This window comes from Rousettus aegyptiacus, unplaced genomic scaffold, assembly GCF_014176215.1.
Source record: "Rousettus aegyptiacus isolate mRouAeg1 unplaced genomic scaffold, mRouAeg1.p scaffold_m13_p_14, whole genome shotgun sequence".
NCBI classification, from domain to species: Eukaryota; Metazoa; Chordata; class Mammalia; order Chiroptera; family Pteropodidae; genus Rousettus; species Rousettus aegyptiacus.
Genome location: NW_023416289.1, coordinates 34,586,828 through 34,611,046, shown reverse-complemented (window position 1 = coordinate 34,611,046; position 24,219 = coordinate 34,586,828). Strand labels below are relative to the sequence as shown.

Here is a 24,219-nt window from a genome sequence, read left to right as displayed (position 1 = left end):
TCTGTCCTGAGTCATGGAACTGAACTGCATTTATCAGAAGTGACTTTGGCTCCGAGCCAGTCCTCTCCCTCTGCCACCGAATGTCCGTCTCAGGCCAAATCTAGGAATAGGATGGTACCAGAGCAGGAGGTGAGAAGGGATTGGATTCTTTATAGATATTTAAAAGGTGGAGCGGATAGGATCTGCTTTCCTGGGTGAAGTAGCATGAGAAAGAGGAGTCGTCAAGGATAACTCCAGGGGATTTTGAGCCAAATAACTGGAAGAACATTTACTGGGGTAGGAAGACCCAGAGAGGAGAACATTTGTGGAGGTAAGAAAGGGCATTTGATTTGAAATGTCTGTTAGATATATGAGTAGAAATATGGAGGTAATTTTAGGGGGAAAGTCTGGGCTAGAATTTTAAATTAGGAAATATTTGCATCAGATGGATAGAGTCATTGAGGACTGACAACACTGAGCACCTTTTTGTGCATCTTTGGAGAATTGTCGCCCACTTTTCTTAGCCACTTGCAAGTTTTCTTTACATATTTTGGATACAAGTTCTTTTCAGGTATCTGAACTAATTTTTGACAAAGGTACAAAGGCAATTTAATGGAGGAAGAATACCCTTTTCAACAAACAGTGCTGAAGCCATTAGACATTCCTATCACCCCCCCAACCCCCGAGAACTTTGACCTTACACTTCTTACAAAAATTAACTCTATAGATTACAGACTTAAATTTGCACCACTACTAACCCATGAAAAAAAAAACAAACACATTGCATCTTCATTATGACTACTGAGGGCAAAATAAAGAGATCCTGTCTTTCTTTACTACTCAGGATTATGTAATTAGATTATTACAATAAATTTATATATGCTGGGCTGACATCTGTGTGCTGATTGTTGATTTGAATTGATCATATGTAAATTTTGATTTACTTAGTGACTATTACCAAGCCTTGTAGAGGGTTCTGCCAACAGAAGGAGCTTAAGAGATAATGGCTGAAAATGGAAAATGTTACCACAAATCTTCAGGCTAAAGATGCCCAATCTTCATTTATGAAACGTGGAAAAGGCTGTAAAAAAAACCTATCCAGTTAATAATGTTTAAACTTACACACAGGAAGTTTTCCAATACTACAGTCTTAGTGCAATTATAACAGCTTTCTTCTTTAAAAAAAAACAACAGTATTTTCACACATGGCTTTTCATCATAGTCATTCTTTTATAAGTTGTACAGTTTCGACCCGATAGAATACTGTTGTTTTATCATTGTACTTGTAGCCATTGTTTATATCAACACTTTATTACTATAAACAGTGCTTCAATTAATATCTTTGTGAATATATTTGCATTTTTTATTTCCTCAATGTAAAAATTCCCATCTGTAATGCTTTTAGTCATTGGTTGCTTTGGTGAGACAAGTTACCTGAAGCATTGAAGCATGTAACGCAATTTCGGAAAAGTTCAGACATGACTTGGAGATAGGGCTAGAGATAGTTTATAAAATATTTTCAAAGATAGGTTCGATGGGAACTGAAAGACTGAAGAGCTGAAAGAACGATCTATAAACTGCCGTTTTTCTTTATACACGTATCACTTCCGAATATGCATCAGTAGTTTTTTTCTTTTCTGTTGAATTTCTCCGACAATTGAATGTCAGGTACCTGCAGGGGGATATTTCTGAGTGTTCACAGTTGTGTTCCCAGTGTCCACAATGTTGCCTGGTCGTCAATAAATGCCTAATGAGCCAGGGAGGAGAAAGAATTATCTGAGCTCCTATCCACTCCTGACTCTGTAAAGAATGTGTAATGGCTTCTAGTGCTGTTTCACTCTACCTAACACCAGAGAATTCATACTAGTGATAAACCTTATAAGTGTGAAGATTGTGAAGAAACTTTTATTTCGCTCTTAGGACTTAATGTACACCATTGAACTCCTACTGGTGAAAAATCCTATCAATGTACTGAGTATAGGAAAGCTTTTAGTCACATCACTGTTACTCAACAGAGAATTCTTACTGGAGAAAAGCCCTGTGAAGGACTGTGGAACGACCTCAGGGCTATCATGCAACTTAAAGAACATTAAAATCCACACCAGTGAGAAGCCATGTAAGTGTGATGGATGTGGAAAGGTCTTTGATCATCATTCACATCTTCCTGAACATCAGAGGATCCATACTCATGAGAACCATGTCAATACACTAAGTGAGGGAAAGCTTTTAGTCACTCAACACAAGATTATTCAATATCAGAAGATTCACATTGATTAAAAAAAAAAAAGAAGCCCTTGAATATAAGGAATGTGGGAAAGGTTATCTCACGTCTTATCCATTCTTATCAAAGAATTCACACCGGTGAGAAATCCTGTAAATACACTGAATGTGGAAAGGCCTTCAATCATTGTTCACATCTTCCTTATCCTCACAAAACCTATACTAGTGAGAAACCTTATAAATGGATAGATTTTGGGAAGGCGTTTAGGCACTGCCCAGAGCTTACGTGACATCAGAAAATCCATGCTTGGCGTACATAAGAAATCTGGGGAGGCCTTCAGGCACTGTCATCTTCCTCAACCTTAAGGAATTCATGCTACAGAAACTCTCTGTAAATTAGTGAAGGAAAGACTTCACTGGTCCTATTCTTTGAGGAACAAAATAATTTATCAGTAACCCTGTCAAATGCAAAATGCTTTTGGATTCGACTCACGTTACAAGTAGCAGCAGATTCATCATCATCACATTTATCATTAAAGATCATATTAATATGATAATGTAGAAAAGCTTCCCAGCACTACCTGTTGATCAATAATTATCAGAAAATTCGTGCTGGCAAGCAATCATATAATTGGAGAAATTTTGGAAAGCCTTTAGTGTAAGCTAATCCTAATTTACATAAAAGAATGAAGAAGAGGAAGTAATCTTGTGACTGTTGTTAAGTATGTGGAAAGTAAGGCTAAAGAAATTTTTATTTTTTAGCTTAAAGAAAATTCATACTGAGGAATGTAATATAAGGGAAAAAATTCAGAACTTACTATTTTAATGTGCATCAGAAAATTATAGTGAATAAAACCCTTGGCATTTAAAACAGCAGTTAAACATTTAAATATCCAATTGAGGAATGTGTGGAAAAATTTGTCACAAATCATACAGAGCCATTAACACAGGTAAAAATTAATAAATTAGACATTAACGAAATAACATTTTTGTCACCTACTACCTAATATATTCTGCTTCAGTGAAGCAATGAGAATACTATGAAGTGAATGAGAGCAGTATGACACAAAATCCGTGGGATGTGGTCATATCTATACTCAAAAACATTTTAAGCTTAAATGTATTTGTAGACCAGAAAACTATAACACTGCAAATAATAAGTGAACTAGATCTCCTGAGAAGCCAGAAAAAAACATAGCAATTAGCAGAATTAAGGGGAAAATGCATTAAAATTTAAACAGAGAACTTGGTTTTATTAACCTTGAAACCTTTTCTTTAAAAGGAGAATATGAATATTTACCAAATTTTATAAAAGTACTATACAGTATTATTTAAAAAGATTATAATATAACACATAAAGAACATATAAGGTTGAACGCTTTACATTTTTGATTTCGATAAATTTCAAATTTTAAGTGAATTTCATTTGCTAAAATGGAAAAACTATGCTTTCAGAATTGACTAAAGATTAGCAAAGGGCAGATTTTATAGGGAATCCAACAGTCTTTTTAAAAAATCTAGTATCAGTTGTTAAAGCACAGACTTATCAAAAAAAATAAGGTACAGAAACTATCTATGATACAAATTTCCAAGTTTGAAAAGATGCAGAACTTATCAGCTCCTTTTCTGAGTCTTGCATAATCTCAGTATACAAACTGAAATCTAGATTTGCAGATGTCTTCATCTGTCGAGTGTCCAAATTACAAAAAAAAAAAAAAAAAAAAAAGATTGTTGAGTACCTATGAATGCCAGGCACTTTTCTACATGTTGTGAATTTAAATTTAAAAAATCATAAGCTCTATAAAAGCAAAACATTTAAATTTTCTCTTTAAAATGTAAATATTTTAAACCAGTAATCCTTAATATACATTTTTTAATGATAAGATTATTTTTCAGGGATTACGAAGAACATACATGTCCAAGGTTGATGATTATTCCAGAATTTAGGCAGCTTAACTAAAAAATAGGAAAATATTTTAAAACCACTTGATCCTTGCAATGAAGAATGGTATGATGACATATATAGAATCAAAATGTGGTACTTAAAATAATTATTAACCACAAAAAAATAAGGACAACTTAGAATCGTCAGGACATATGCATAATGTAGAATTTATATGTTTCCTTTTTCTTATAAAACATGGAATAAAATGTCTCTTTGGAATTATAACACATGAATTTCTGATTTCTCCTACTACCAGCTAATGAGGTCCCTGCTATCCACAGGCAATCCACTTCTTTCATTGATGAGGCTGTCATAATACAGATGAAATACACATTCATCTCTGATCCTGCATGTCCTCTGCTGAGACCCAGTTACACATTCTCAACTTACAGTTCAAGCTGTATCTCAATTCTAAATGATTCCTTGATAAGTGCATCACAAATGTACTCTATTTCCTCATTTTTCATCAATGTGAACATCACTGAGTTTCAAAACTAAAACTGTCTTCATGCCCACACATTAAAACAACCAATTTTGGCCCTTGATTTATAGTTTCTACTTTGCACAAAGTTCATGGAAGCAAGCCTCAAGCGCAAACTCATTGCAAGTTTCTATACTTTTCAACAAACTCAGAAAAGAATTTAACATGGCAGGCCCTTCACTGGTTTCTAGGAACTTGGACTTGAGGGTAGGGTCCCACTATTCCTAGAACCGATAAAAATGGTTTTCCGTGCCTAAATTTTTTGTGCAAATGATGTAGCTTGTGCTGAACATCTGTCTGCTGAGCGGAATTCTAGCCCATACTAGGCAAGAGGGTACCTCTGTGATCAGCCGCCAGTAAAAACCCCAGGCACAGAGTCTCAGTGTTGCCCATCAGCCAGCCTCTCACAAGTCATCACAACTTTTGGCTGGATGGATCAAGCATATCCTGTCTGACTCCATGGCATGGGGCCTTGCACCTCGTTTCCTCCTCACTTTGTCCCATGAGCTGATTTTGCTTTATATCCTTCTGCTAAAATAAATCTTAGCCATTGTGTAGTAAAGAATGGAACCTTTTCCAAGTAGAAACCTAGCCATCACCCTTGGCCCCTGGGAGTTAATCTCTGACCCCTTGAAATGTCCTGCCTAATGAAAGCATCTGTGTTTATATAGGCAACTTGCACTAACTACACCAGAGTCAAATAGTGTGATTTACAGTGGAGCTTTGTATCACAGAATCAGAGGGGCTATAATGAGTCACGTAAGAAACCCATGTCTACACAACAGCCCCAATAAAGGATTCACACCTGGTGTCAGCCTGGTGTCCCTGGCCATACTCTGTGCATATTGTCACTCGTTGGTGGGATGCATTACGCTGTGCGTGACCCCATTGTGAGGGGACTGATGGAAGCATGCAGCTAGTACCCTTCTGAATTCTTCCCCAGGAGTTGGTTTTACTGTGTACCCTTTCACTGTAATAGATCATAGCCAAGTGTATATAAGTTTTTAGCAAGTTCTGTGAGTCTTTCTAGTGAATTATCAAACCAGGTAAAACAGTGATCTTGGGGACCTCTGAAAGTGCGATTGGTGTCAGAAATGAGGGTGTTCTCATAGACTATTCCCTAACTTTGTAGCCAAGAATACAACATATGCTGAGTCCTTTGACTGCTTCTATTGAATAATTGAACCCAGAGGTGATCCTGGGGGCCCACAACACTTGACCAGTTTTAAAAAAGGAATAAATGTTAGTGAATACATGATCAATAAACACATACATTCAATCAGACAACTATAGAGGTCATTTTACAATAAAAAACAACAGAGACTTATACAAGACAGAATGAAAAAAGAAAGATGTGCCCATGAGAAACAGAGTTGATGTAAATGTAGGAACTCAGACTCTAGAAGCCTCAATTTCTGCACATGCCTGAAACACTTCAACACAGCATCTTTCACATCATAACAGTGCTATGTCTTGTAGACCCAACTGGCCTTGGATACGCATGGCTTTTACCCCTGCTTGGTTCCTTTGCCCACTTGGCAATGCTTCTCTTACCTGTTATCACATGATATCACCCCATGGCAGGTTCCCATGCTGCAACAGCGAAATTACACCAGACTTAGAAAGGCCTGTGAAAACTAAACAGAAGAACTGGCCATGCTGAGGTGACTTGAGTGCTGTGACACAGCCACGTCATAATGAAGATAGAGACCCATTAGCTGGTGTAATAATCAAATGGACATGGGATCAACAAGAGAAAATAACCAAATTTAATACATGTGTATGTATAGGAACCCCTCATGCCTGAAGGAATCTGACACCCCACATGCAGCAGAGGTTCAGGGACAGACAGGAAACATCGATGTATAAGCCATCTGGAGCTAGGGATGGGGTAAGGTGCCTTGGGCGCAAGCACATTTGATAATTCGTGGTTTGCCCTCCCATGGAGATCGGTCATCTCTGATGATCTCTTACTGTGGGCACAGCCCCAAATTCAAGTTCTGTGTAGTTAAGGAAGGGGCAGAAGTTTCTCCTGCAAACATTGGGGTGTTTCATTCTGAACTCCTCCTGCCTTCTAATTGAACCTTCAGAAAAGTTCGTTTAGCAAATCCAATTGATAGCTTATTTGTTAATTGGAAATGCACTGTACGCCTAATTTCTGTAAGGAACATTACTATGGGAAACTTTTTATATGCCTAGTTGGATCACTATCTCATTCATATATATGTGTGTGTGTGTGTGTGTGTGTGTGTGTGTGTATTTTACTTTTATTTTCCCATTACAGACAGAAAACAGGTTCTACAGAGGGTAACCTCACAGCCAGGACAGCATTTCTGTAAGTTAGTTCCCTATTCAGACTCTCTACATCCACACCTGGACTTATCTGCTGGTTCTCTGGCCTCTTCGTTTCTTTGCCACATGGGGCATGCTTTGATTGCACGGCCTTTTTTCAATGGCAGCAGATTTGAGACCTTTTTTAATTCATTCCTCCTCAGCTCTGTATCCATAGAACTCTGTTCTTCAAAAAAGGGGCCCTGTGAAATGGAGAATAACCATCAGACTTCTAGAAAGGACATCCCAGGTGAGTTACAGCTTCGTTTTTGTTTTCAAGCAATGAGATTATTACCAGTATGTGTGTACTACGGTCAAGCTGACTCGTCCTCATGAGTTTGAGGTTGGACTAAACCCAGCTATTGACCATGAAGTAGATAGAGGTAGTAAAGATTTCAGGAAATGAAAAAAAATGGTCACTTCATTAAATGGAGATCCTCGTGACCACTGCAGATGTTTCAGTGCCCAAGATTTGATCTCACGTCCAAAGACAAATTTTCAAACAAGTGAGACTTTTTTTCTTCTGGTTGAATACCTTCTGTTACTCTCTCCACTCCACCCCACCCCTGCCCCCCGGCCTCCGACCTCTGCATGTGCGCGCGCGTGCGCGCCCGCGCGCACACACACACACACACACACTTACACGAATATGTTTTTTGGTATTGTAGAAAATTATGAAATACACTACAAAAAGAGAAATCCATAGCCAGCTTTAAGATTTCGGTGGATAATGGAGTAAATGTGCTTCTACTATCCAACGAGCTGGTCTTTGCTGTCTACATGCACGTACATACACTCAGCACAAATGCATGGACTCTACAGTTTGCACCACAGCGAACATACAGAAGGTGCCTTAGTTCAGCCAAAGCTTTGCCCTCCTGCCCAGGGCCTTGTGGGTAAGAAAGTATTTGGCTTTCTGAGACTGATGACTTTCTGAGATGTGGCCATCAACTTCTCCTAAGAAGAATTGGGGTTCCCAAACACTTCTCAGAGAACTGTATGGACCCATGAAGTTAGAGACTTAGCAGAACCTGGTCTGTCTGGGTGAGTGCACCCACCCTTGAATTCAGCATCTGCTTTCTGATCTGCCTCCCTATTTCTGTTGGAAATCTTGGGGGTGGGGAAATTCCTTGACATTTATCTGTCTGTATGTCTGTCTGTCTGTTCATTCTCTCCTTTCTTTACTTTCTTTCTTTTCTTTGTTTCTTATGTCCCATGAAGAGCACAGTCAGTAATGGACAGCTTTCTCTTCCTGTCCTTCAGAAAACCTTTAAACTCCATCTGGCCATTCTTGTAAGGCTTTGGTCCCATGGTGGTGGGGCTCAATTCTTGGATATTGAAGGCCTGGCTAATTGTCCTTTCTTTTCCTTTCTGCAAGCATTTCCATTTTTAAGCTCGATGTCGCTTTCCTCTGGAGAAAGGCAAACAGCCTTGGGCAATTAAGGAGGCAAGGTCTCCATGGGGAGGTGACTCATGGGAACCAAGCAGAGGAAAGGTGATAGTGCAAAGGCCATCTGCCCCCTGGGGCTTCAGCAGCTTGAAGGTGTTTGGACATGTACTGTCGGAGGATCTGTAGTTTGAGCATCCCAGTGGATCCAATTTTCTCCTCATTGATCAACCTATTCTTGTGCCTTTTTAAACAATTATCTCCAGCCTCCAAATGTAACTGTGTCCTTCCCCCTCATTTGTGCTCAGTGTTTTACATTCATTCTTTAGATTTTGTTTCTGCAGCTTAAATGCCCACCTGCCTACATTTCCTTCCTTCCTTCCTTCCTTCCTTCCTTCCTTCCTTCCTTCCTTCCTTCCTTCCTTCCTTCGGCTGTTTTTTTCAAAACTATTCCTCAACACTTGTGTCTTCTTTATTGAAAAAATATTTGTTCTGTCTTCTGATTAACTGAATAAATATATCCATCCAAGTGCTGTTCCATTAATAAACATATTCAGTCTTTAATTCTGGCTAAGAATGGGGGTTTCTAACCCATCAAGGAACCTACTGTTTAAAAAAGGGAACTAAGAGATGTTCCTAAATACTTTTTTGCCATGTAGGAGCCAAGATTAGAGAATTTAACTATGATGACTACTGCACAGCATTGGAGCGGGCAGGGATCAGCACATCGGTGGCGGGTGGTATGAAGTGGTGTGTGTGGTTTACCTTGCCCTTTAGACCTGGCTAAGCCCAATCCTGGATGCACATCTTACATTTCCTGAGAGATTGCTGCTGACTCCACCCCCTGCTCCCCCAAGAGCTGCTGGTTTGGACAGTACTCGGTTTGTGTTGGCAGTTTCGGCCACATAAGCACTTGGTGTCTGTTTTAGTCCATTTGGGCCAATGTAATAAAAACACCCTAGACTGGTGGAGAGGAGGTGTTGGGGGGCGGTGCTTAAAAAACAGATGTTTCTCATCATTCTGGAGGCTCAGAAGTGCAGGATCAAGACACCTGCAGATTTAGTGTCTGGCGAGAACCCAGTTCCTGTTCATAGATGGTGTCTTCTCGCTGTGTCCTCACATGTGGAAGGGACCACGGAGTTCTGTGGGGTGTATCCCATAAGGACACTAATCCCATTTATGAGGGCTCCACCCTCATGACCTCATCACCTCCCAAAGGCTCTTCCTTCTAACACCATCCCATTGGAGGTTAGAATTTCAACATACAAATTTGGGGAGATCACAGACATTCAGTCCATAACGGTATCTCTTAGGTAGAGGGTTTCTCCTGGTACAAATGTCATGTCAAGAGCTCTTTTCAAATGGCATATAGTTCTGTGACATCAATCTTGCAGTCTGAGATCCAGGTCTCCTGTTGGGGCTCCATGTGGCATCTTGTCCTACCACAGATATTTGGAGGCCCATGGAATTTGCTTAGTAATGGCCTAGGAGTCAAGGCTGCTTGTAACCCAATCCCAACCTTGTTCTGGGTCTCACTCAAAACCAGTATTTTCTACATAACCATGTAATCAGAGCACTTTTTCCAAGTATGGGATGTGCCACCTCCTCTCCGTGCTTATTTCTTGGTTATAAGAAGCATGCATAATGTGCAAACATGTATCCTTTCCTTTGGCAGGAATGGTGCAGAATGCTCTGGGCTACAGGACCCCTAAAATCTTCCCTTTCTGCCTGGTCCCTGAATCTTCACAGGGTTGGTCTCTCATCTTCTGGAGTGCATGTGTCTTACCAAATCATCCAGGTTACTTGCCATCACTTGTCTTGCTCCTGAGACATCAAGTCTCATGAACATAATGTCATCAGTAGGGTGGACCAATGTAATATTCTGCAAGAATGATCAAATAATCCAGAATCTTCAGATTTTGCTGTGATAGAGAGTGGAAGAACTAACTTCAGTGCTGGGCCAAAACCCTTGTATCAGTCTGGTCAAGCTGCCATAACAAAGTGTCACTGAGCAGGTAGCATAAACACAGAAATTTAGTTCCTCACAGTTTTGGAGGCTATAAGTCAGATCAAGGCGTTGGCAGCATTCGCTTCTACTGAGGCCTCTCTCCTTGGAGTGTAGATAGCCATCTCTATTTCCTCACATGGTCGTCCTTCTGTGTGTGTCTGTCCTAATCTCTTCCTTGTAAGATTGGACAAAGACGCACCCATCTGACCCCAGTTTTCCTCTTTAAAGGCCCTATTTCCAAATATCTGCCTATCCTGCGTCCAAATCACCTAACTTGAGGGACAATCTGCAGATTTAGCTATTACGGGGATAGGAGCAAATGTTCCTCCACATTATGGGAGAGCACCTTACACCTGGCAGCCTAGTTTTGAACATTTCTTTAGGAACAGAGTCTCCTTTTACTTTCTTACATGCAAATGTTGACCATGAGATTGGTTTGGGTTTGTGAACTTGTTGACATACAGTGGGACTCAATGGGAAAAATCATGCCTAAGACAGAGGCGGTTGGCTGCAGGTGCCAGGGAATGAGCTGGCTCTCCAGCTCTCTCACTCATCTCTTCTCCCTTCCCCATCCTGCCACCAAAGTGATGTAAAAGATGTCATGTCTGTCCCTGACTCAGAAGGCTCGGTGGCTCCCCATCAACTGTAGAAGAGGATTCAAGACTCTGAACATGACCCACAAGGAACGCTCATTTGATCCCTGTCCTTTGTGGATATCTCCCAACCCTTCCCTTCTCACTTTTTAAAACTCCAGTAATGCCACACTGTGTGATTCTATTCCTCTGAGTATAGAGTTCCCTTCACCTGGAAAGACCATTCATTCCTCAACTCATTGCCTGGTTAGCCCAGCTCAGATGGTTTCCCCTCAGATCATTTTTTTCTGCAGTCCCTGTACTTGGTACATACATGTCATTGGATATTCCCCCCAAAGTGTGGTATTTAATTTTATGTGTAGCTGGGCCACAGGGTGCCCACATATCTGATTAACATAATTTTGGTTGTTTCTGTGAGAGTGTTTGGGGGTGAGATTAACATTTATGTTGGTGGACTTTGAGGAAAGCAGATTGCCTTCCCTAATGTGGTGGGCCTCATCCAATCAGTTGAAAACCTGAATAGAACAAAAAGGACAGCGTCCTCTGGGCAAGATCACCTTTGAACTTCATCTGCAACTTGGACTCTTCCCTGTTCTGCACCAGACTGCCTTTAGACTGGACTGGAACATCAGCTCTTCTGGACTCAAGTCTGCTGGCCCACCCTACATATTTCGGACTTGTCAGCCTCCATATTCACATATGCCTATTCCTTGTAATGAATCTCTATGTCTATATACATCCCATTGGTTCTGTTTCTCTGGAGAACCCTAATACAAAATGCCTGCCTATCTGTGTTCTCAGCATGAGTATGAACTCCTTGTGGATAGGAACTCTATTTTATTGGCTTCTGAATCCTTAGGATCCAGAGAGTATTTGTTGACTAGGGATGGACAATATTTTAAACCATGAATATTTCATCTTTCTGGAATGTGATATGGGAACCTATCTGCACAGGATACAATCTCAGTAGGGATTTTATAGAACTACTGTATTAAAATTTTTTAGAAAACATTTTCTTTTTCAATTACAGTTGACATTCAATATATTAATTTCAGGTGTATAGCATAGTGATTAGACATTTACATACCTTACTAAGTGACCCCCCTGATAAGTCTAGTCTCCACCTGGTACCATCCATAGCTATTACAATATTATTGGCTATATTTTCTGTGCTGTACTTCACATCCCCATTACTGTTTTGTAACTGCCGGTTTGTATTTCTTAATCCCTTCACCCTTTTCACCTCATCCCCTTCTCATCAGGCAACTATCAATTTATTGTCTGCATCTATGAGTTTGTTTATGTTTTGTTTGTTCATTTATTTTGTTTTTTAGATTCCACATATAGTGCAATCATGATATTTGTCTTTCTCTTTCTGACTTATTTCACTCAGTACAATACCCTCTTGGTCTATCCATGTTGTTGGAAATGGTAAGATTTCATTCTTGTTTATGGCCAAGTAATAAAGAATTATTTTATTGAAATATATTTTCTGGTTCTTAGAGGTGGAGAAACACCTTAGCATAGATCCTAGTATTATTTTAATAGGAATATGCTTAGTTTGGTATTGATTCACACATTTTATCTCTTAACATGTGAAGCAATTAGCATGACTTACTTCTCGCTCTCTTAGACAACTGCTGTGATTTTTAAAGAGCCTAACATTTCTAATAAAGTTAGTTGTCCTTTCTTATCTCTCCTGTCTGGGTAATGAGCAGGCCATTGCCCCTCCAGAGCCCAAGTGTGTTGTTAGGTCTTGTCCAAGGCAAGGTTGATAGCATCTCTTTCAGCCTTTTCTGCCATCTGACCCTTATTACCTGGGTCTGGATAGCTGTCTCCATCAGCAAATATCATCAGCTTTCATCTTATTCAAAGCATCAATGAATCAGGCCCAGATATTTCAAGGACACCTGTAAAAAAAAAAAAAAAAGCCCTATTTGATCTGGTGGCTCTTTAAGAGGGATGAAATTTTCCTCAAACAGTCACTGCCATCCTTCATGTAAAACTGAGATGATGCCAGGGGCAGACCGGCTACACCCCTAAATATGCCATTTTCATTTGGCCAACAAAACCTCTTGAGTTCCTTGTTGGGGATGTCAATCACCAGGCTTCCAAGGGGAAAATCTCAGCTTCCAGGAGATAGAGCTGTTGTACTTGGTACCTCTGTCCACAAGGTGGCGCTGCTGAACTACGAAACAGCCTCTGAGCACACCCGCAACCGTTATATTTTTACTAATGCGTCCCTCCCTCCCCCCTTTCATCCTGGGATTTTATATTATTTTCGTTAGATCCCCTGAGAGGGATCAGGAATCGCCTCTGCATTTGGCAATGTCGAAATGGAACAAGCTTTTCTGATCTGTGGTGTGTATTTACAGGACAGACATAGAATACATCCAACGCCAGGAATTTTTATAAAGAGAAAACAAGCAGAACTATTTCCATGGAACACACCTTTGTAGCAAGAGAATTCGGCAATACACTGACAAACAAGTAAATATAGAATCTCATATCAGATGGAAGTACAATGGCAATTACAAAGCACGTTAATGAGACCTTATGGTATTTCGTGCTATCTTCTAATACATCGAATCAAGCTCACCTTGATATTAAATCTCCATTGCAAACATTGCTTAAACCCTATCAGTTCGCACACTTTCTTTTTTTCCTACAGAAACAGACCCAAGGAATTTAACACATGCATGGTGGGGGATTAGCTGTCCTTTGGCTGGGAGCTTGAAAAGTGCAGGGAGTTGGGGTTTGGAAGAGTCTGGATGTTGGAGGCAACAATGAAGCTTCTCACCACCCAGCACTGACTCCAGCCATGGGGCCTCAATAGGAAAAAATAAGACACCGCCTCCTAACACTCATAACAATACTATTCCCATTACGCAGGAGAAAAATTTCCTAATTTGCTGTAGTCTCAGAACTGATGAAACAGTTGGGGTTCGGTTCCCAGACCCGGTACTTAGCGTCGGAAAACTTAGCCCAGAAAGACAGGCTCATAGAGCCTCGGCCGCGTGACGCTGTGGTCACTCGGTCACAGGTCACAAGCAGTACTCCAGACACCGAACAACCAAGTGCTCGGCTACGAGGCTTTTGGATACGGTAACTAGGGACGCTTCTGGTCTCCAAGGGGCAAGGGGTTTGGAAAGCGGGAGATTGCATTGTATGTGCCTGCGCACACTCGCGCCCAGCCGGCTACAACCCTGAACCCCTGGGCCACTCCCCTCGAACACTGTGACATACGTGGTCACGCACGCACGCTCCGCAGCTTGGCTTCCTCTTTCCACTCTCAATTTAGAACGCATCCCTTTCTAAGCCCTGCCCAGTCTCCGCCCCTTAATCCGGATTCCTTCCTCTTACTCCGTTTACCACAGGAGATTCGTACCTGCGCACTCGGAGCCCGGGCGTCAACTCCCAGAGCCCTTACGGTGAGAGCACCTGCCTTTCGGGCGGAGCCAGGGGTCCTTTGGATGGTCATGAGTCTGAGCCCGATGGTCCGGCGGGGTAGGGGAGGCGGGCCGCGCCGTCCTCCTCCGGCGGACTACATTTCCCAGAGGCCCGCGCGGAGCGTTTCCCTGGGTCTGCAAGCCCGGTTGCTTGAGGCCTCAGTTTCTGCCGGGTCAGGGCTGTGGGGCGGTTGCAGCGGGCAGTGTAGAAGAGACCGCAGAGTGTTTGGGAGATGATGTGCCTGTGTGTGAAAGATCACCAAGAGTGAGAGGCCCCGGGGAGACGGACTCGGAGAGACCAGGGCGTGTTTGAGACAGCGAGAAACCTGGGAGTGTTGGGGTGAATGTGCGTGAGTGTCGCGTGTACGTGTGTGCCCGGCATGTGCGGTTTTGTGCGACTGCGTGTGCCTGAGAGTGTAGGAGGACAGTATGTATTCTGTGAGAAAGAGCAGTTAGAATGTGAGAGCCAATGTGTGTGAGACCATCATGTTTGGGGGGGCGGGGCGGGCAGACTAGCGACAGGGCTCTGTGTGGGTGAGAGACAGTGTAGGCTTGCCGGTGCATCTTCTGTGAGGTTGTGGGCCTGCACGTGTGAGCGAGGCCGGGATACCGGGCAATGGGCCACGGGTGTGTGATGTTTGTGTATCGCCTCTGCGTTTGTACCCATGCCCTCTTTTGAGACCGTGGTGTAAGCGACTGCATGTGATGTCCCTTCCTTTGGGTGCTCGTGATCGTATCGTGCCCTCGGTGTAATCGGCAGAGGGCAGGTGAGAGTGAAGGTAGCAGAATTGGGTGCTCAAGGATCCATTGTCCCAGAAGGAGAAGGTGAAGGCTCTGGAGGTTAGGGTAGAGAATAACTGTGGCCTCTGGTGGAATTTGAGATTGGATTTTCTAACTATAGACTGTGTCCAAGCATGAGGCAGAGATGCAGGAAGGGAGAGAGTCCATCTCTCCCTAGAATGCAGAGGAAATAACTATTTCATAGGATTATTTCAAAAATAGAGTGACAGACTATTCCAGGCAGAGTATTACATCAAAAATAAAGTGAGAGACCATAATCCAAGCACATTTATTATTTTTATTCTCAATAAGACCAAAGAATGGGAAGGCAGCTTTTAGAAAAAAACCATTAAATTTTCTATCTTGAACATAAGAGAAACAGTTGTTAGACCTGCTCAACAGCCATAGGTTGCTTGTAATGTCCCAGTTATGTTGGCAGTGGGACCAAAGAAAGGTGGGAGGAAGGAGGGGAAGACAGGTTTTAGGCTGGCAATTCTAGGAGTGCAGAGAAGGCCTCATGGCTCACTATCCTTTTCCTTCCTCCAGCTTTGCCCTCCTGGGACCCTTCTGTTCTCCAAGAGAGAAGCCAGGAAGAGAAGACAAAAATGACTGTTGAACTAGTGAAAACCATACCCCAGGTTAGTTGTTATTTCCTTTCTCTCTCCCAAGAAAGGCGGTCTTACTTTTTAGGGCTTAGTAATGCTGCTTTTCTCTGAAAATTTCCTGATAAACAGTCTTGTCCGAGGGCCTGGTGACCAGTTCTCCCAGAGGGTACTGTCCTTAAACTGCCTAAGGGATAAGTAAAACTGAGTATGATGAAGTGCAGAACTCTCACTTCTCACCCCATGTATATTTTAATTCAGTGTTGAAAATTGTGAAAAGATTTGGTTTCTATTATATGGATTGGAGGTATCTCAGTGAGTCAGGTTCCATTTTAAATGTGTGTCCGATAGCCCTCTCCATTTTATAGAATACATCAGTCACCCCTCTAGCTGAATTTTGTCTCATCTCTAATTATTTTCTTAAATTCTTAAAAGTTTTATTTTATATGTATTTTTGTTCACCTAAAAAATCTTATCCTAGTTTTTGCAAATTTGGAATTTAAATAAGTGATATATGCACATGGTATAAAATTCGAAAGTCTTAAATCTTGGCTCTTGCCTCCTAGTCTTCTCTTGTGAGACAGTAACTATTTTCAGCTTCTTATATTTCATTCAGGGCCATTCTATGGATAGATAGATACTTTTTTCCCTTCACAGTGCATTTCGTGTCCTGTTTAAATCTTTGTCTGCTCTTAGGATAGGTAGATATTCTGTTTTTCACCTAATGGTTAAGATTCTGATAAATCGAGAGTTGATTTTTGTGATTTTTTTCCCTACGATGGTCTCAAATTACATTAAATTTTATGTTAAATTTAATTTACATTAAATTGTTACATTAAATGTTTAACTTCTCATAAGTGAGGCAGAAGTTCATTTTTTTCCTGGTTGCCTGCCCAGTTGACTCAATAGTATTTCTTGCATAATTTATCTCTTCCTCAATATATCCTGTATATATTTGGTTTTGCTGCTGTATTACTTTCAGTTTAATTTGTTTTCAATCTTGTAATATAAAAACATTTGCAGGAACCTTGAATATGAAGGGAGCCCTGAATTCTCCTGATGAAAAGTTCCCAATAAAAAGTGTTTCCAAGTGGAAAACACACTTTCCTTAAAATGAGGAGAGTCACTGTCCACTTATTGTTTTAATTACGCATTTTCTTTTAAAAGTCACATATTAATTTAATTTTAAAACACTGCTTTTTCCCCGCACTGTCAGAGTTGATTAAGTATTCAAAAAGAATTACATGTATTTTGGGCATCTGTATCTTTCTCAGTATTACTATTGCTTTATGAATCATCTAACATAACTTTCCAGAGATACAGAACTTCGAGAGTTTGTGTGTATAATGTTGTTATTGACATTGTAGGAGAAGTCACAAGGACAAACTAGCATAACATTAGGATTTTTTCCTCTCATTTATCCTATAGGAATAACTTGGGGATCCCCATTATGTTACCACTTAACCATCTTAGTTGTTCTGGTTTTTAACTTCATCTTCCCGAATAATATGTTCGGAACACTAGTCCTTGATTATTTTATGTTCATTTATTTATTTTTATTTTAGGTTTAAATATTATCTATGCACTGACTATTATGGATGATAAGGATATAGTCTATTAACAACCCACAAACACACACACATACGGTTTTGTTAGTCTTCAAACATTATTTTATCATGTTTTAAATCAGTGTTCAAGGTAGCTTGGTGTTTTTCATCAGTTTGGGGAATTTTTCAATCACTATCTTTTCATCTTTGACCCTTTCTTCACCTTCAGAATTACAATTATGTAAATATTAGATCTTTTTCACTCTGTTTTATATGTTACTTATGCTTTCTTTCTCTTTAACTCTCTAATCTGCTGTTAAATCCATCATTGAATTCTAAACTTGATTGCATTTTTAATTCAAGAATGTCTATTTAATTGTATTATATAGTTTCCCATTTTCTGCCAAAAGTCACTATATTTCTTTTTAATTCCTTTAACATATTCATTGTAATTATTTTGACATATTGTTGGAGAATTCCATTATCTAGATCTTTTGTGAGGTTTTTTTTTCTCATTTTTTCCTCTTGATTTTGTCCTCATGTGCCTCATTATTTTGGGTTAAGTGTTGGACTTTGTATGTTAAAAAATCTTAGAGATAATTTGAAGCCGTGATATCTTCCTTTTGATAGAGATTATTTTGTATAACAGTTTATGTATTTACAGAAAAATTACAAAAGTAGTATAAAGGGCATCCATATACACATGTAGCTTCCCTTTTTATTAATATCCTACATTAGTATGGGACATTTATGACAATTAATGAACCAATATTGATTCATTATTACTAGTATCTTTTTTCTGTTCTAGAATCCTATACAGGATATCATGTGACATTAAGTAGTTCTCTCTCTCAAGGCTCCTCTTGGCTGTGACAAGTGTCTCATACTTTTCTTCCTTTTTGGTGATCGTGTCAGTTGAGGGGTTCTTAGGTATTTTGTGGAACATTTCTCAAATCTGATGTTTCCTTCATGATTAGATGGAGTAATGTGTTTTTGTGAGGAGGATCGTGAAGGGAAAGTTACCTAAAGTTGCCTGTGATATCAAAGGTACATACCATCAACATGACATATTACATGGCACCTTGATTACCTGGTTGAAGTAGTGTTTGTCAGATTTCTCCACTGTAAGGTTACTCTTCCCCGCCCCCCCCCCCCCCCACTTTTCCATACTGTGCTCTTTGGAAGAAAGTCACTATGCACAAACCACACCTAAGGAGTGGGAAGTTCTGTTCTACCTCAAGGGTGGAATATCTAAGTAAATCATTTGAAATTCTGTATAAGAAATTAATCTATTTTTCTCCATTTATTTATTCAGCTATTGGATCACTATGGACTCATACACATTTACTTCATACCTTAGGTTATAATATAATGCTACTTTATTCTGTTGCTCAAATGGTTCCAGCTTTGGCCATTGGGAGCTCTTTCAGCAGCTCCTGTATCCCATTGTCATACCCAGTTATTGTGGGGTGCCTCTGTTTGTTGAGCACTGACAGAAATTTCTGACACTGCATATCCACACTCATCTTGTATATTTTCCGCACCAGTATTAGAGGCTCGGTCTCAGTCCTTGTGAAGGCTGGCTTATTTCCAGTACACCATTAATCCTGGGGTATAGTCCTTCCTTTGAGTTCTCAACTCAAAGTAGGATGTTTACAAGGATGTTTACAGGTTATAGTAATCTGTAAACACTCCAGATTAGCATGTGTTACTGTTCTTTCTGCTGATATGTCATTCCTCAAAAGTCCTCGACAAATCAGCTGTGAGAGTTTCATCGTCTACTTTCCTTATGAACCTTGAGTATTTTCTAATGTGGGAGACCTGGGAAATAAGTAATCTATGGTATAAAGCATGTTTGGGGACATCTTTGCCTTGTATTTAGGCACTAGTGGTATTTTATAATGTGGGAGGGCTGATAACTAATACTCTTATTACTTACCATTCCAGAATTCTACTCATCTTTTAAGTTTATTTTTCCAGCAAACTTTTAGAATCAGGCAGTTTTTTGAAACTCCACTGATTACTTTAAACTGGGATTTATGTATTCAGCAAATACTTTTGAGGGCCTTATACATGCCAGGTGTTCTTTTAATTCTGAGGTTGCAGCAAAGAACAAAGCAAAGGTCCTGCCCTTGTGGAGCTTACCCTCTAGAGGGGGCAAGTAGACATATAGAAATGAATTGGTATACGTCAAATAATCAAAAATGAAGTGGAAAAAGATAAAACAAGGTAAGTGGGAAGAGGGAGTGCTGGGTAAGGGATGGTCTGAATTTTTTTTGTTTAGGGGTGATCATGGAAGACTTGCCTGATATTCGAGTAGAGACCTAAAGACAATAAGATAGAAAATACATGGGTATTGGGAGGAAGCTGGTTCCTGAAGCAGGAACAGCTAGATGTACAGAATCAGGGTCCTGAATGTCTCTGTGTTCAGAAAGAGCAAGAAGGACAGAGCCAATAGGAGAGATAGTAGATGTTGTCAAAGAAGTCATGAGCACTGGACCTTTTGAATCTCAAGGCCATTATAAGGACCTAGGCTTTTGTTCTATGTGAGATGGGAAGGCTGAGGGGGGTTTTAAGCAGAGGTGACACATGAGGATTCTTCTGGCTGCTGTGTTGAAAACAGATGGTTAGAGAAGCAAGGACAAAGCAGGAAGACATGTTATAATGGGATAAGAGGTAATGATAGTTTGGGTCAGGATGGAGAGTCTGTTAAATTCGTAGATTAATTTAAGGAGAAATGAAAGCTTGAATCTTCTTATTTAGGACAAAAAATGAGTATGTATTTACATTTATTCAAGCCTGTGTGTTGCACAGTAGTATGCTTTTCATGTGTCCTTGTCATGTTTTACTCTTAGAAAATTCTGTACTTATCATAGATTTGGTACTTTTTCTGTTAAATATACCTTTTAAGTGTTTTAAAGAGATGTATCAAATTCTGAATGTAATATTTTCCCATTTTCATCTCTAGTGTGTGTTAGAAAAGGAAAAAAAATTAATATGTATCTTACGCTAGGGTACCTTTCTAAAAACTTCCTTTTAAAATTTAGTTTTAAAATTTAAACATTTCTTTAGAAAATTTTTTTAAGTAAAGTTTTTGTTTGATTGGTTTAAGTTTTTTTTTTAAACTAGTTTCCTTGAGTAAGGGTACTTGATGGACAATGTTGGGGTATAACATTGACTCGATGTGAATCCTCACTGGAATTGTGTGACTCGAAGGCCCTATTTTAGCTCTATGTTCATATCATCGCAGGAAAGAGATAGTTAACCAACATTTTCCCAATATTTAATGGATTACATATTATTATTTTTGTTTTGTTGGCATCTTTAGAGTGTAGATATTCTAAAACAATATTGAATACGTATGGCAATAATGCCTTCTATTTGTCAATTTCTAGATATTTTATAATACTAGATTTCTTTTTTAAAAAACAACTTTGTTGAAGTATTATTTACATAACATGAAATTTAATGTTTGAAGTGTATAATTCCAAGATTTCTAGGAAATATACTGAGTCGCGTAACTATGATTATAGTCCAATTGTAGATCATTTTCATCACCTCAGTAGGATCCCTTATGCCCATTTACAGTTACTTCCTTTTTTCATCTCCACCCCCAGGGAATCACTGATTACTTTCTGTCTTAGATTTGACTTTTCTGGACATTTCATATAAATGGAATCATACAATATGACATCTTTTGTGTCTGGCTTTTTTCGCTTAGTTTTACATTTTTGAGTTTTGTCCATGTTGTACCATGTATCAATATTTCATTCTCTTTTGTTGCTAATCGTATTTCATTGAAAGGTGTACCAAATTTTATTTATCCATTTATCAGTTGATAGAGCTTTGGGTTGATTCTACTTTTTAGCAATCATGAATAACGCTTTTGTCAACATTGAATGTAAATCTCTGGATACGTTTTCATTTCTCTTAGGTAGATTAACCTAGGAGTAGAATCACTGGGCCATAGGCTAAATTCGTATTTAACTTTTTAAGAAACTGCCAAACTGTTTTTCAAAGTGGCTGTGCCATTTTACATTCTCAGCAGCAGTGTACGGGGATTGGGTGTTAGTCTGATGCTGGGTGACTCCTCATATTGCTTCCGGCTTACTCTGGTATAGAATGGCATGGTATGCTAGTTCTTGATGGGATAGCGTAAGAAACTGCATTCTGAATATATTCATTATTTTTAGTGTGTAAGAAGAAAAGTCACCTATATCAGTTCAGTACTCTTCCTACCTAAATAATATTTGTAAAATAGTTTTGCAAATAGAGTACTATTTGCAAGATACAAGTTAGATATTTTTTGTTGTTGTTTTGAAGGTTTGACCATAGGTGTCAGTCTTGCCTTGAAGCTCTGGTTCACTCCCCTGTGGCCACCTGTCCATATTTCCTCATGATGAAAAATGGATTAGTATAATTGTATGTAATACAATTGAATGCTTCAATAAGTACTGTATTAGGTTGGAACTTGTGTTTAAGTTTTTTCTTCTCCAAGCATAAAGACATCTTAACACTTTAGCCTGCAGTCATGTGTGGACAGGAGCATTGGTTAATCAAGAATGTATTTGTATCCTTTCAGGACTTGGTGACATTTAAGGATGTAGCAATAGACTTTTCCCAGGAGGAATGGGACTGGCTGAACCCTGCTCAGAGAAGTTTATACAGGAGTATGATGTTGGAGAACTATCAGAGCCTGGTATCACTTGGTGAGGATCTTTCCCCTCTGCACAATTCAGAAACTAACTTTAGGGACTACTTTTTATTATTAAAACTTTTTATTGGGAAACAAAGAGGATATTCATGGATTGATGAAAATTTTAGATTTAGTGAATTTGATATGTATCAAGAGTTCTGTGGGTATACTGTTTAGGCAGTTGGACATACAGGCCATGATGTCACTCTTACTGTTCTCCTGTGCGCCCTTGTGCCTTACTGTATTGTTACCATCTGTAGGCAATAACAAGGTTCACCTAGAATATAGCTGGATTGCTACAAATTCAAAATATCATTTTTAAAATTTGTGCAATAAATGAACCGCTGAAACACAAACTATGAAAATGGCTTCAGACATTATTAGGGAAACTAACATGGACCCTTCTCAGTCATAGGACCATCTCATTGAGTAGACTAGTTTTCTGTTCTTTAGAGGATCCTTTTATCCTGCTTGTGGTTCACTGAGCTTCTAAAACTAAATTTATATCTTTCATTAAATTTGAGAAATTTTTGGCCATTATTTTTTCACATATTTTTTTATGTTCTCTCTTTTCTCTTTCTGGGACTTCAATTGCAAATATGTTAGGACATTTGATACTATAGGTAACTAAGGATCTGTTTACTTTTTAGAATATTTTTTCTCTGTTTTTCAGATTAGATCATTTCTATTGATTTTTCTTCAAGTTCATTATTTCTTTGTCCTCTTCAATGTCTTGTTAAGCCCCTCCAGTAAATTGAAAAATTTCAATTCTAGACATTCTACTTGTAATTTCTTTTTCTAATTTCTAGTTCTCTGCTCAGGAATTACAAATGTATATATTTTTATATTATTCAAGATAGATACAAAAGATGTTTTAAAATCCTGGTTTACTAATTCAACATCTGCATTATTACACGTTGGATCTCCACTGATTGCCTTTTTTTCTGAGAATGATTCACTTTACTCTTTCCTATTTTATATAGTAATTTGGATTTCATTCTGGACACTATTTAAGTAACACATTGTAGAGACTCCAGATTCTGTTATATTCATTTGAAGAATGTTAAATTTTTTTTAAAGCAGTTAATTAACTTGACTTAGATACCAAACCCTTTCTCTAGGTGATCTTTATTGTACTTATTTACTCCTGTCAGATGATCCTCTTAAAATGCTGGGCTGAATTTCTGCCCATGGCTCCTTAGAAAATTGTCTAACTTTTAGAGTTGACTGATGGTAGTCCCACTAGACTATGCCAGAAGCTTTGTGTAGTGTGTCCTTAAAATGTGCTGTACCCATTGATCTATTCATATTATGTGATTATCAAAATTAAGAACTGGCTTATAGTCTGAAATACCCAAAACATGGGCAATTTTCATGTCTTTTTTTGCATGCAGGACTTTGCATCTCTAAGCCATATGTGATCACCTTACTGGAGCAAGGGAAGGAGCCTTGGAAGACGAAGAGTGAAATGACAAGCCCATTCTCAGGTGTGTGTGGGAGACCCACATTATCAAAGGTGGCCATTTTCAAAGGTGACCCTCCTCATTTACGTCTCTTAGAAGTCTTCTCTAGCCTTCCAGACATGGGGGGAAAGCTAAAATGTTACTACATGGGCTTTCCAAATACCTTCTCTTCTACTTGACTCTCTTCTAATAATTCATTTTACAAAAATCTTTATCCAGCTTCTTCCCATTCCCTCTTTCTCTTTGCCATACAGACTTATATAAACTTTTTGGCTTCCTAAATCTTTTTAAATCCAAAATTTGGTGCTGCTTTAAATCTTTCTTTGGTTTTCTGTTACAAATAAGAAAAATCTAAACTCTACTAGTGTCTATGTGATTAGCAACTTTCTACTTCTCTCATTTTATCCTAATTCATTTTTTAGCTTTTTCACTATACTTTAGTCTAGAGTTTTCAAAACTGTGTGAGGTACTCAGGTATGCTTCAAGTACGTCACAGGTGTCTTAAGGTAAGATGCGTGTCTCTTAGCCTTGGAGACCAAATGGGTCCTATGTTCATGGCACATTTATTCCTTCTTCAAGACTATAAACTGGCTAAAGATACTTATGTGATTGTAAATAAAAATCAGGTTAATAATAGTGATGCTAACATACATATTTTTATAAAACTAATTAATTCAAAAGTACACATGGCAAATTCCCATTAAGATGTTGCCTGAGAAGTGACACTTTTCCTGAGCT

At 39.1% G+C, this 24,219-nt stretch overlaps 1 protein-coding gene and 1 long non-coding RNA gene across 9 annotated transcripts in view; one reads left to right on the top strand and one right to left on the bottom strand.

Annotated features, from left to right (window-relative positions):
* Positions 1 to 6,877: 6,877 nt before the first annotated feature.
* LOC107502863 lies at positions 6,878 to 14,573 on the bottom strand. Its single transcript, XR_001595095.2, has 3 exons — positions 14,333 to 14,573; positions 12,762 to 12,854; positions 6,878 to 7,159 (listed from the first exon to the last, which is right to left on the bottom strand). It is a non-coding gene; the product is annotated as an uncharacterized LOC107502863 (long non-coding RNA).
* The window catches only part of LOC107502811 (zinc finger protein 471), a 47,731-nt gene continuing 37,765 nt past the window's right edge, over positions 14,254 to 24,219 (top strand). Inside the window, exons 1-4 of one of the 8 annotated variants that reach the window (XM_016130412.2) lie at positions 14,254 to 14,375; positions 15,720 to 15,811; positions 21,905 to 22,031; positions 23,413 to 23,505. In XM_016130412.2, the coding sequence (XP_015985898.1) occupies positions 15,779 to 15,811; positions 21,905 to 22,031; positions 23,413 to 23,505 (253 nt within the window). In that variant the 5' untranslated portion in view covers positions 14,254 to 14,375; positions 15,720 to 15,778. Of the gene's footprint in view, positions 14,376 to 14,554; positions 15,234 to 15,719; positions 15,812 to 21,904; positions 22,032 to 23,412; positions 23,506 to 24,219 lie in introns of those variants that run through there. The other 7 variants (XM_016130438.2, XM_016130422.2, XM_016130448.2 and 4 more) reach the window with 7 other exon arrangements.